This window comes from Coregonus clupeaformis, chromosome 1 (assembly GCF_020615455.1).
Source record: "Coregonus clupeaformis isolate EN_2021a chromosome 1, ASM2061545v1, whole genome shotgun sequence".
NCBI classification, from domain to species: domain Eukaryota; kingdom Metazoa; phylum Chordata; class Actinopteri; order Salmoniformes; family Salmonidae; genus Coregonus; species Coregonus clupeaformis.
Window position 1 is genome coordinate 52,712,194 of NC_059192.1, and position 14,299 is coordinate 52,726,492.

Below are 14,299 nucleotides of genomic sequence, written 5' to 3' on the forward strand. Positions count from 1 at the left end.
ACTAGGGCTGTGGCAGTCATGAAATTTCATCAGCCGGTGATTGTCAAACAAATAACTGTCGGTCTCATGGTAATTGACCGTTAATTAACATAAACCCATTTAGCATCTCCTGGCTTCCACACATAGCCTACAAGCCATTAAAAAAAGTCAAATAAATCCTTGTAATATAGCCTACACCTTCACAAAAAATCCATTATTTATTTTTGACAGGTCTTAAGAAACATGATCGTTTTGTGACTTGTTAAGCAAATCTTTACTCCTGAACTTATTTAGGCTTGAATACTTATTGACTCAAGACGTTTCAGCTTTTCATTTGTAATTCATTAATTCAATTCAGGCTGTAACACAACAAAATGTGGAAAAAGTCAAGGGGTGTGAATACTTTCTGAAGGCACTGTAAAAAAAATAAGAATAAGAATATAGACCTAAGTTTTCCGAATGGACAAGTTAAAATAAATCACACAAGAATCACAATATCAAACAATTACTTTGATCAGAATTGGATCAGAGAGGCCAACATTGGAATAATATTCAAAAAATGTTTTATGTACATACAGTAAATAGAAAAACCTACATGTCAAAGTGTAGGTGATATGCATATTGGCTACAGCCTCATGTCCAAACCGATGCTTACATGAGGGAGGCACCAGAAAATGTAGCCAAACTTTAGTGAGACTTTTAATTACATACAGTGGGGAAAAAAAGTATTTAGTCAGCCACCAATTGTGCAAGTTCTCCCACTTAAAAAGATGAGAGAGGCCTGTAATTTTCATCATAGGTACACGTCAACTATGACAGACAAAATGAGGAAAAAAAATCCAGAAAATCACATTGTAGGATTTTTAATGAATTTATTTGCAAATTATGGTGGAAAATAAGTATTTGGTCAATAACAAACGTTTCTCAATACTTTGTTATATACCCTTTGTTAGCAATGACACAGGTCAAACGTTTTCTGTAAGTCTTCACAAGGTTTTCACACACTGTTGCTGGTATTTTGGCCCATTCCTCCAAGTAGATCTCCTCTAGAGCAGTGATGTTTTGGGGCTGTCGCTGGGCAACACGGACTTTCAACTCCCTCCAAATATTTTCTATGGGGTTGAGATCTGGAGACTGGCTAGGCCACTCCAGGACCTTGAAATGCTTCTTACGAAGCCACTCCTTCGTTGCCCGGGCGGTGTGTTTGGGATCATTGTCATGCTGAAAGACCCAGCCACATTTAATCTTCAATGCCCTTGCTGATGGAAGGAGGTTTTCACTCAAAATCTCACGATACATGGCCCCATTCATTCTTTCCTTTACACGGATCAGTCGTCCTGGTCCCTTTGCAGAAAAACAGCCCCAAAGCATGATGTTTCCACCCCCATGCTTCACAGTAGGTATGGTGTTCTTTGGATGCAACTCAGCATTCTTTGTCCTCCAAACACGACGAGTTGAGTTTTTACCAAAAAGTTTTATTTTGGTTTCATCTGACATTCTCCCAATCCTCTTCTGGATCATCCAAATGCACTCTAGCAAACTTCAGACGGGCCTGGACATATACTGGCTTAAGCAGGGGGACACGTCTGGCACTGCAGGATTTGAGTCCCTGGCGGCGTAGTGTGTTACTGATGGTAGGCTTTGTTACTTTGGTCCCAGCTCTCTGCAGGTCATTCACTAGGTCCCCCCGTGTGGTTCTGGGATTTTTGCTCACCGTTCTTGTGATCATTTTGACCCCACAGGGTGAGATCTTGCGTGGAGCCCCAGATCGAGGGAGATTATCAGTGGTCTTGTATGTCTTCCATTTCCTAATAATTGCTCCCACAGTTGATTTCTTCAAACCAAGCTGCTTACCTATTGCAGATTCAGTCTTCCCAGCCTGGTGCAGGTCTACAATTTTGTTTCTGGTGTCCTTTGACAGCTCTTTGGTCTTGGCCATAATGGAGTTTGGAGTGTGACTGTTTGAGGTTGTGGACAGGTGTCTTTTATACTGATAACAAGTTCAAACAGGTGCCATTAATACAGGTAACGAGTGGGGGACAGAGGAGCCTCTTAAAGAAGAAGTTACAGGTCTGTGAGAGCCAGAAATCTTGCTTGTTTGTAGGTGACCAAATACTTATTTTCCACCATAATTTGCTAATAAATTCATAATAAATCCTACAATGTGATTTTCTGGATTTCTTTTTCTCAATTTGTCTGTCATAGTTGACGTGTACCTATGATGAAAATTACAGGCCTCTCTCATCTTTTTAAGTGGGAGAACTTGCACAATTGGTGGCTGACTAAATACTTTTTTCCCCCACTGTAAATATAGACTAAATGCCAGTCATGTTTGACAAATATAATGAAGGACAATTAACATTAACATCTAAAGGCTAGATTCTGTCGATATACTCAAGGCACGGTTCGTTCAGATCAAATGGTCACAAGACCGGAGAGTGAAGGACAGTGCCTGTTGTGCACCACACATCACCCACCTTGAATCTGAGCGGCGGCAGTCAGCATTTTGAAACTATTTAACCATAAATGTAATTGTTTAAACCCTGGACGTTTTATGTCATTTTATGACGCATGTTTTACCTTGTTCAAAGTAGCCTAGCCTAGCCAAAATTCAAGCATAGAAATGTTAAGGGAATTCTTATATAAACACTTAATGTGTCATTAAAACCAGCATTTCTTCTCATGTTCTATTGGTTTTCAAATCAACTTTATTTCATTGTGCAGCAGCCAAAGGCATAATCCTAGTCATGTTAGTAACCCATGCTAGTTGATGCATCTTTAGATCTCCCCTCTCTTCATTATTATTATTTCTAACCAATATTATCTCTGTCACATGAAACCGCTTGTACGTGCTGTGCACTTTTGAGAAAGGAGTTTCTCCGCTAATTACATTTTGGAACAATCACACGTAGCCTACAGCCATGTGGGCATTGTTGATCTTATAATATGAAGAAAAACTTAATCAACATTTTAAGCTAAACGGTCGGATCTGTTTCATCAACCTCATTGCTTAAAAAAATATATATATTTGCAGTGGTTGTATGAATTTTGGATCGGTCATCCCAGAACTGTCCCAGAGTCTGTTTTTCCCAGGGATGACGGTACGCTCTTAATATCGAGCCCTGTAGGGAATTATTTTATAAAGACATAAAAAGTATTTGGTTGTATTTGTAATTTTGCAAAATGTTATAGGCTACCAACGGTGGCTAACCATCCTCTATGAGGGGCCTTAAAAGGGCAGTTTTGTATTTTGAGACAGGCTTGAATATGCAAAGAAGCCAATTGTGTAGCCTACATTTGTGTCTCATTCTCTATGGTAAAAAAAAAGATAGTAATGCATTTTATTTTGTAAAGTGGTTCCTTGCATCATACAATGATGTCAAAATTGTGTTACAGACAATTTTTTATTTTGGGACAAGTGACTTAAGCTTTTGGACAAGTAAAAAAATCTGTCCTACTTGTCCAAAGGACAACTGATAAAAAAGTTAATGTAAAGCCCTGCAGGGGGAGGATACTTTCCTGCTCCCCGCATCACTGCAAATCTCATAGTGTTTGAAAATCACTGTCTCTAAATACTTTAGATGGTAACATCAAATTGCACTTTTTAACTTCATTTGTTTAACAAAAAAAACACAGAAATTTGCTGTTTTCACATATGTAGACACTGGTATGGTGCTGCGCATGTACTAACGTGGATTGGATTGAATCCCAGCCCAAGTAGGCTATGTGTTGTAGCTCTCAACAGACATTAGTGATCTTATAAATCTGTCAGTCTATCAGAGACGGTGCATGACTATCTGTCAAATACTCATCTCACGCTATGGTAGTTGTCTGCTGCAGAGACAGAGACCATTATACGATTGTTTAATGTTTGTGTGTGTGTGAATTAATGAATTAATCACAGCTTTAGATTATGCTGTCAGGCCTCAAATAGCATAATTAAGCGCCTTAATTATGTTTATAAAAAAATATATATGTTGAATATATATTGTTTGATAATGATAGTATGGATGGGAAAGGGATGACTGATTTGATGTGCAGAAGTGTGTGTGTGTGTGTTGTTAACACCAAAACTCGAGACCCCATCCAGGACCAGAGCGAGTCCGGATCCAGAATTCTAAATAATGTCATGGGTCTGGGTCGGATCTGATATGATTGTCACAGGTCTCGGGTATGTGTAATTCTAACTGACTTGTCCGGAAGGACCCGGTACAAATCCAGACGCGTTGCTGCAGTAGAGAGAGAGAGAGAGATTTTATAATTTATGCTGCTGCTCTTTCTTTTCACGAGATGGCGCATGTAGCTTGTTGTTGGCCAATCATAAGTCATCAAAGCGGCAATAGGCTACATTCATAGAGCCTCCATGTGTGGCAAAAGTTAGGAGATATCTAATCAATGGAAGATGGAATTAAAATGACGGAATTAAAAGTTAAAGGAGAAGGATAGGCTACAACGACCAAGAGCCAACAGGTAGGCTGCTACTTTATATTCTGAATGGAGTTGTGGTTTCCCACTGGGCACACACTGGTTGAATCAACATTGTTTCCATTTCAATGACATTTCAATGAAATGTAAATGAAATTACGTTGAACCAACATGGAATAGATGTTGAATTGACGTCTGTGCTCAGTGGGTTGGAACTGTGTAGGACGAGAAAGCGTATGCAGCCTCAATAAGCCTAGCTAGCTAGCTTAACTAGCTTCTCCCGGTTTGATGCAGTCAAGACAGGTACTACGAAATCATATCGGATTATAAATAACATAGCTATGGCAGCTATCAGTCAACTATAGCACGTTGGCTTGGTTTGTTGCTGTCTCTTGTCTCTCCCTCCCTCCTCCCTGCTCCCCATGTCACTTGCTCACACTCACAGTAGCCTACACACACAGCACGGCCACTGCTAGAGCGTCACCTCTTTCTACGTCCTCTCCCTCGCACTTTTTCAGCTCTGGTTAATAAAGTAGCTTACCTTGTTTTTGCTGCTTCCCTCAATTGGATTGGTTTGGGTCTTGATCTGATCACGTCTATAAGGAACGGGTCTAGTTGTCCTCAGGTCCATTTGGAACGGGTCTTTATATTAAAAAAATAAATGTATGCATATTAAGTCCGGGTGGGAAAGCCACAGGTCCATTTCGGAAGTCCTCTAGTAGGGGTTAGAAGTGGTATGAGCAGCAATTGATTGTACCCCTTTCGCTTGAGCGAGAAATGTGATATGTGTGTGTGTGTGTGTGTGTGTGTGTGACAGTGTGTGTGACAGTGTGTGCGTGGGTGGTGTGTGTGTGTCTGTCACAGAGAATATGAGAATATTTTTTAGGGGGCATTACGGCCAAGGGGGATGCTGCTGGGAAATTCGAGGCCTAGTGACAATATTATCAAGTGCTTGTCAAATTGTGAATGAGAGACTGATGAAGTGTGTGCAGCTTGCACAAGAAACCAGAGCTCATGCCTTTCATGAGACTTTTTTCAAATCATCATTTGTGATGAGTGTGATGAAAGGAGTCAGGCGCAGGAGGGTAATCACCGAATACAGAGTTTATTTCTTCGTTACACAAAATACGCTGGAATAGCGACAAACGAAACAGGCACAGGGGAAACTATCTACCCTGGCAATACACTGTAACGGTATCTCCAACAATACATAGGCACAGGGGAAATATCTACCCTGGCAACAAAATGGTACAAGTAGCTCCACCGAGCTACACTACTCTCACATACAAACAATCACCCACAAGGACAAGGGGGCAGAGGGAACACTTATACACAAACTAATGAGGGGATTAGAACCAGGTGTGTGTGTGATTGACAAGACAAGACAAATGTGATGATAATTGGGGCGGCAGTGGTTAGTAAGCCGGTGACCACGAACGCCGAAGCCTGCCCGAACAAGGAGGGGAAGCAGCCTCGGCGGAAGTCGTGACATCATTAGAGTCCCATCATGCAGCCTTAGAATGTATTAAAAATCCAAATATAGGCCAACATTTGAATCACAACTAAAGATGCATAAATAACTCTAAATTAAGCATATAGGTGGACCAGTTTCTAGGTTAAGCGCTCAACACAGAATAGCTTCATGTGCGCACTTCCTTTGAAATCGTTTGGAGAAAATATCCATTCTATTTTATTAAGCTATGTTCAATTGTATTCTTCATACTATAAAATAATAAAAAATAATGCCACGGAATTCTAAGTAAATCTTGTCTGCTAAATTAACTAGTGTAGTCCACAGCCATATGTCATAGCCATATCAGGGCCTAACATAGTGACAACTCAGAGTATGCTATTCCGTTCTTCTGAAATAGACTACATTTTCTTCATATCATGTTTCTTTAGACCTCTCTAAAATAATGGATTTATTGTGATGGTGAAGGCTATATTAAATTGATTTATTAGACTTTTTTAAATGTAGATATTCCAAAGGTCTGCATCAGTGGCTTCTAGGCTATGCTTGGAAGTCAGGGGATGCTAAACGTCTTTATGTTAATTGCCCTTTAGACCCCAATATAATTCTAGTATGTTGCTGTAGATTACTGAGACATTTCAAGATAAAGCTAATTTTCTCACACATTTCAAACAAACAGACATAACTCAAAAACAAAGAACAAATGACAATTACAATTTAACTTAGTTTTAAAGAGCACAACTGTCACGACTTCCGCCGAGGCTGCCTCCCCTCCTTGTTCGGGCAGGTTTCGGCGTTCGGCGTCACCGGCTTACTAGCTACTGCCGATCCATTTATCATCACTCCATTTGTCTTGTCTTCAATCACACACACCTGGTCCTTATTCCCTCATTAGTCATTGTATAAGTATTCCCTCTGCTTCCTTGTCTGTGTGGGTGATTGTTTATTGTGGAGGTTAGTGAAGCTCGGTGGAGCTTGTGTATTTTGTTTCGACGGGAGTATTTTCCCGTGTGCCTTGTATTTTCCAGTGCGCCTGTTTTGTGCCCTGGAGTGTGTTTGACGCATTTCTGCGTAAACCTGTATTTTGCGGATTAAAGCCTGTTATTCTGTGGTTTACCCTCCTGCGCCTGACTCCTTCAACACCACATCATCACAACAACCTCCTCTTTAATATGACACTTCATTCATGTCAATAGGAATAACACTCATTTTGTCTTCCATTGTGTAAAGACACCCACTATCAAAAAACTATTAACACTCAACACAACAACAAAAAAACTAGATTATTTAAACTGTAGTAAAATTGACTAAATTACTCTCTTAAAATGTACCAAGTTTAATATATTATACTTATAAATATTATTTACATATAAATAAATACAAATATCCCAAATGTGACCAGAGGACAATATTCTGAAAGTATTTCAAAACCCACACAAAGTAGTCTATTTGATTGACAACGATTCTTACTTCCATAACAATGTACAAATTCAGAGACTATTTCAAAATGTAGATAACGCCCTTCAAATGAGTTACAAATTGGTCCACACGCCCTGGTGCCACACTCTTGGCTCCCCTCTTCCTGCCACTGTAGCCATATCACAAAGTGAATGCACAAGCTGCATTTTGAATGCCTTCAGGGACCAGCGCCTGCGGTTTCTGGGAAGGGGCCTTTGCAGGGTCCCGCACACAATGTATGCCTTTATGATGGTAGTGTTGAGCATCCCCCAAAACACATATTTCCACCATTTTCTGCCTGTTCGTCCAACATTGTAATAGCTCCTCAGTTGGTCAACCCCGCCCATTTTCTTGTTGTAATCCATTACAAACTCTGGAACAGATATAAGTTCCTACCACTTTTAAAAACAACTCCAAAACCCCTGCCACTGTCACTTTATGCCCAGGCTGTGTGATACAAGGGTGAATGGTGGGACTTGGAGCAGACACACTCCATGGAAACGTAGTCTCCCCTCTCGGGTGTGCTCTCCCTCTTCCCCACCCTCTTCCTCCTCCTTTCCCTCTGCTTCCTCCTCTCCCTCTGCTTTGTCCTCCTCTTCCTTATTCTCTCCCTTCTCTTCCTCTTCCTCTCCATGTTCCTCTCCCTCCACTCTCCTCTCCACTCTCCTCTTCCTCTCTCCCTCCACTCTCCTCTCGCTCCACTCCTCCCTCCTTGCTCCACATCTCTGTCCCTCCAGTCATCTCTAACTCCTCTTCCTCCCTGCCTTTTGCTGCTGAGCCCTGACTCTCCATACCACTTCCCTCACTTTCACTGACCTAAATGAGCAGAGAAACAGATGGAGAGGAGAGGAGCAACAAATTGGATACAATTGTGGTCAGGAACATCATCTCTCTCTCCCTCACACTATTTCCCTCTTCCTTCCTCTTTCTTTTTCTCAACCATACACATACTCTCTTCCTAATAAGGGGTTTTCATAATAAATTGTGTGATAAATTGACACACCTCCCATTCCACACTCTCTCTCTCTGTCTCTCTCAATCAACTATTGCTTTCTTGCCTGACAGACTAACTACAGAGTTTGCCAATGTTAGCAGATTAGTTACGAAGCTCGGTGTCACGAATTCAGCCGAGGCTGCTCCTCCTCCTTGCTCGGGCAGGCTTCGGTGTTCGTCGTCACCGGAGTACTAGTTGCCACCGATCTATGTTTCTGTGTTCTACTTGTTTTGTCTATATTGCACACACCTGGTTCCAATTACGATAATTTGTTTCCCTATTTTACCCTCTGGTTCCCTCATGGTGTTGTGCGTGATCGTTCGTTGTTTTGTTGTCATTGATATGTGAGTCGGTATTTTCTTCCCTTTGTGGAAGACATGTTTATTTACTTGTGACAAGTAAAGTACGTCGTTGACTAAGTTCTGTGTCTTGCGCCTGACTCTGTCCTACCGCTACACACTGACGCATGACACCACCGCTGATGTGCTTGCCTGTACCAGCCAAGTTATCAAGACATTACTTTCTAATCTGAGAGCTATTCCCCAACTTTCACAGCATCAAACATCGACAACGCCAAACATATATCTGCTGTTTACTTATTTCACTCGACATCATCACTTTTCAAAGTGCAAGAACGTGTCCAAGTCTGTATCACCAACCAACATAGATACAGCCTATTTCACAGTAAAAAGTCATGTCCGCTTCGGCGCTGTCATTTTCAGTAATGAAGAAAATAAACAATGAAAAGTCAAATGACAGCATAACCTGTTTCCGGTTTCTGGTTGATGACAACAGCCACGTGAATACGACAACAGATTGTTAGCTACTTAATTTTGCGATATTGACACAGATATTATTGTTAGAAAAACAAGGCCGTTCACGGCCGCTATAGTAATTTAAAGAAAGGCCGTCGACGGCCGCTTTGGGTTCTAAAGGGTTATTAATTAACAGTCAATTACCGTGAGACCGGCAGTTATTTGCTTGACAATCACCATCTGCCAAAATGTCATGACCGCCACAGCCCTACACCTGACCAACATGAAGTTCTAATGGGAAGTCCTATAGTCAGCAGAGAAGCTCCTGAGGCAGACTGTCACTAGGGCTGATGACATGGCTTCTCCACTCCTTCAATAAAGGTGTTAACCACACCTACCTCTCCTCATGGCAGTGTGTGTGCATGCGTGCATTCGAGTGAGAGAGAGATTGGAGTGGCAAATAGAGGAAAAACAGTGGCTGTTTATTCTCTAGGGTCTCATACAGTGTATGGTGCTTGGGCTATTTTTAGGCCTGAGATTTGAGCCCTGTTGTAGCTGTGAATAAAGATGCTGAGAAATAGGATATGACGTCAGCATATGCTCCACATCCTGTTTTCCCTGTCAATCACACTTCCTGTTGTAATGACAGGTGTGCTAACTGGGCTGCATTCACTATCAATGATAAGCTGTGTAGACATTTCAGAATAGCAATGGGGCTGAATTCAATATAGGGTTGCACAAACCAACAGCATAGTGACAAGGAAGATGTTTTTGTAATTGATGCTTGGACTATGTCTGTTATGTATTTGTTTTTATGTGTGAATGTGTTTCTGGTGTATGTAGAGCAACAATACTACTATGTACCATTTCGTACCAATTCTGATTAATTCTCTGTGGTAGTCTAAAGTACCAAAACCTGCTTTTTACCATACTACCTCTCAGTACCAGGGCAGGCAAACGGGAGCTAGACCAGGACTTTATATACTGTATTGAGTGTTCCCCAGTACCCTTGCTGTGTTTCTGCTGAGAGAAGAGAAGAGCGAGAACATTGCTCTGTGGTGGGTGGATGCTCTGGGTAGGACTAGCCTAATTTGCCTCCAGAGAAAACACACACACAGCATAAGTGTGTGAGTGTGTTTGATCTTAGGGTTTTTAAATAGTAGTTTAAGCTCCTAACAGCACTGATTCCCTGATGTGCTCCAATCACTTACATTTACTCCGTCTCTAGGCTCCGTCTCTAGACTGCCCGCTGCGAGCGCTAGGAAACAACAAACAACTACTGGAAAGTGTGTTTGGAAGTGTGAGAGTGTGTATGTGTGTGTGCTGCCACTGTTGGGTATTTTTTATCTCTTTTGGTTGCTAGCAGGAAGGAAGTAGACCAATAAGGTGGTAAACCCACCACATATAGTTGGTAGGATACTAATTAAATGTTAACCTGGGGTGATGTTGGATTATGGGATGTTGGAGGAGGATCAGGGGAAGTCCATGGGACTGTGAGGCTAGGGCCAGTGCAAGCAATCATTTGTGTGTGTGTGTGTAAGCATTTGTATTTGTATTTATTATGGATCCCCATTAGCTGCTGGGGTCCAGGAAAAGTAAGGCAGTTCCAACATCTAGTGGAAAGCCTTCCCAGAAGACTAGAGGCTGTTATAGCACTAAAGGGGGGACCAACTCTAAATGAATGCCAATGATTATGGAATGAGATGTTCGACGATCAGGTGTCCACATACTTTTGGTCATGTAGTGTATCTACAACACCTCATCCAGTGTGTATGTGTGTGATAGTGATCATAGGTCCTTTACTGGGGACAGCTCCTAAACTAGGCCAACAGCTGCTTCCCTGGCTTCTCATTTACATTTCCACTTTGAAGCATTTGTTAATTTTTTTCTGCGGAGGGATTTTTTGCATATTAATTGCTTACGTGTGAAGCTAACCCACCCATACACACTTATATGAACAGATGCATGCACTCAAATATTTGTGTGCGCATGCACGTGGGCACACACACATGCCCCACGTTGGGAGATGCTTTGGGAGGCAGGTAGCCTAGCGGTAAGAACGTTGGACCAGTAACCTAAAAGTCGCTATCTCGAATCCCAAAGCTGTCAAGGTGAGAAATGTGGGGCCAAATGTGGCACCAAGGTGGGGCGGCAAGTAACCAAAAATTCACTGGTTCGAATCTCTAAGCTGACAAGGTGAAAAAACGTCCAGTGTGCCCTTGAGCAAGGCACTTAATCCTAATTGCTCCAGGGTTGCCGTTGTTAAAGGTTGACCCTGGCCGTGACCCCACTCTCTGAGGGTGTCTCAGGGGTAGTTAGGATATGCAAAAAAACACATTTCCAAATCACACGTGTATAATACACACTTGTAAGGTGTTGTAATTAAAATATTGAGTAAACGCAGACTCATGCACGCACACACACACTCCATGTGTATGACAGATGATGAATGACCGTGGTCACTAGTCAGCTCTTCTTTCTTGCTGCCTTTCCTTCTGAACACCTGTTCTGCCACATGCTCACTGAAGTTTGATCTGGTCCTGCATGAATAACCAAGATGGCTGAGGGGTCTGAATGGGACAAATGTACTGCCTAACATCGACAACACATCACATTTACATTTTTGTCGTTTAGCAGATGGTCTTATCCAGAGCGACTTAGTGCATTCATTTTAAAATAGCTAGGTGGGACAACCACATATCACAGAGAGAGAGAGAGAGAGAGAGAGAGAGAGAGAGAGAGAGAGAGAGAGAGAGAGAGAGAGAGAGAGAGAGAGAGAGAGAGAGAGAGAGAGAGAGAGAGAGAGAGAGAGAGAGAGAGAGAGAGGTCTCTCTCTCTTACTCCCAGGCAGATACACAGTCAGACAGTGCTATGTTGACAAACACTAAAGCAGAGTATGATGGGTAACAGGAAGTGGCGCTCAGAGGCCATCCATGGTGTAACAGACAGGGAGAGAGATCTGAGAGTAACATCACTCATACATCCACTTCATTTATGCCCCAACCACACAGCTGAGCCTTTCACTGTGGGTCTTCACACCTTTGTGTATCAGAGGGCACTGTGTGTGTGTGTGTCTGTGTGTGTGTTCTTCTGACTCAGTCTATCAAACATAATTAAGAGGGCATTATAAGCTAATTAAACCAGCAGACCCTCTCAGTGTAAGTGATGCTGCTATATTACAACACACTTGAATTATGGGGTTGTTTTCCACCTAATGACTGTCATTACTACAAGGACTCACTGCTATGGCCACACACACACACACACACACACACACACACACACACACACACACACTGTGCTCTGGATATACTGTGAGAATCAAGACTCCCCATTGTCTTGTACCGTAACAATTTACTCATTTAACTGACACACTATTACAACAATACTCTTTTCAATATTTTCTATTCTATTCTATTATTTGCTGGTATTATTGTCAGGATGTTGTGCTTGTCCTTGGTCATATAAATAATTGATCATATTTATTGATGTTGTTTGCAGCTCTCATATCTGCTGGCTGCTGCACCAACACCTGTAGGAGTGTGAAGCTTTGGGACAGGTAAGACATACATACACAGGTATGCACACACACAAGCACACACGCTCGCTCACAGGCATAGGCACGTTCACCTAAAGTAGGCTAGAAGTAACTTTCATCACTTTTATCACCAGACAGGGAACATACAGCACAAATATTTTCAGAAAGAGATTGATGACAATGGACTCATTCATGTATCTTGAGTGTGTATGTGTAGTGGTATACTGTATGCTTGCGTGTGTCTCTGCATGTGTGTGTGTGTGTGTGTGTGTGTGTACGTGTGTGTATTTGGGATCACTCTGCTCTGATCTCAGTCTTAATGTGCTGTCTGTAGGGTGAGTGATGGGCTGGGTTAATATTTAATGATGAAGCACTTTTAATGGCCGAATATATCAGCCCTCAGGTTACCTAGAGAGGTTTGCCCTCCTCATTCTGCTGAGCACAGGCTCACACGCACACACACAAAGGCACACACGCATGCATACACAGTAACGGTAATACCCATTTTCCCCTCTTGTCTTTCAGCTTTGATGCCTCCTGACCACCACAAGCCTCAGTCATACATGCTGCTGTGACCAGAGCCCCTAAAGAGAGAGGAGAGGAGAGGAAGAGGAAGAGAGAGAGAGAGGAAGAGAGAGAGAGAGAGAGAGAGAGAGAGAGAGAGAGAGAGAGAGAGAGAGAGAGAGAGAGAGAGAGAGAGAGAGAGAGAGAGAGAGAGAGAGTCTTGATGAGGGTGAATCTCCTACTTCAGCCATGATCTTTCTTGACTTCAAAAAGAGGAAACATGATTGCTTTAGAGGCAAAGCCAAACAGCCCATGATTGCCAAATGAATATTGCTGTCAGTGAGATATGATCATCTTTCTGTTGCCAACAGAATAGTCCTACCTCCTTTGATAAAGAAACCCTATGAAAGAACAAGACTTGTAGGCCATGGGTCCTTTACAGACCAACACATGCTCCCCATCATACAGTGCAGTACTCTGTTCCCCTTTCAGCTTTGTGTGAAGTTCCAACCAGTGTTACAGTACAGTACATAAACCTTGTGTCAAAGTTGAACTGAGAAGATTACATCATATTGGCCCCATATTATACATTTAGAAATTCACAAACGTTGAAACACCTGCTCATATGACAATGGCTGTGGAGAAAACATATAAAAATCATATCCTCAATTCATGTGATTTGTGCGGGGCCACACACACGCACGCGCGAACACACACACATTTCATCTTTACTAACAGACTGTGCTTGATAACCTCGCCTCCCTGTGACTTGATACATTTTTGGTGACAGAACTAAGATAAATAAGTAAAGAGTAGTGTATATCTCCTAATTTTTCTATATATAACAATGACAGTTATTATTTTTGATGTACTGGTATTATTATATCTATAAATATCATATCAAGAGATGTACCCTACCGGTCAAAAGTTTTAGAACACCTACTCATTCAAGGGTTTTTCTTTATTTTTACTATTTTCTACATTGTAGAATAATAGTGAAGATATCAAAACTATGAAATAACACATATGGAATCATGTAGTAACCAAAAAAGTGTTAAACAAATCAAAATATATTTTATATTTGAGATTCTTCAAACAGCCACCCTTTGCCTTGATGACAGCTTTGCACACTCTTGGCGCTCTCTCAACCAGCTTCATGAGGTAGTCACCTGGAA

At 41.8% G+C, this 14,299-nt stretch overlaps 1 protein-coding gene across 1 annotated transcript in view; it reads left to right on the forward strand.

Moving 5' to 3' along the window:
• The window catches only part of LOC121582995 (coiled-coil domain-containing protein 85A-like), a 34,398-nt gene extending 21,171 nt beyond the window's left edge, over positions 1–13,227 (forward strand). The window contains exons 3-4 of the mRNA XM_041899203.1: positions 12,584–12,641; positions 13,146–13,227. Of these exons, the coding sequence (XP_041755137.1) occupies positions 12,584–12,641; positions 13,146–13,161 (74 nt within the window). The 3' untranslated portion in view covers positions 13,162–13,227. The remainder of the gene's footprint in view (positions 1–12,583; positions 12,642–13,145) is intronic.
• The last annotated feature ends 1,072 nt before the right edge of the window (positions 13,228–14,299 follow it).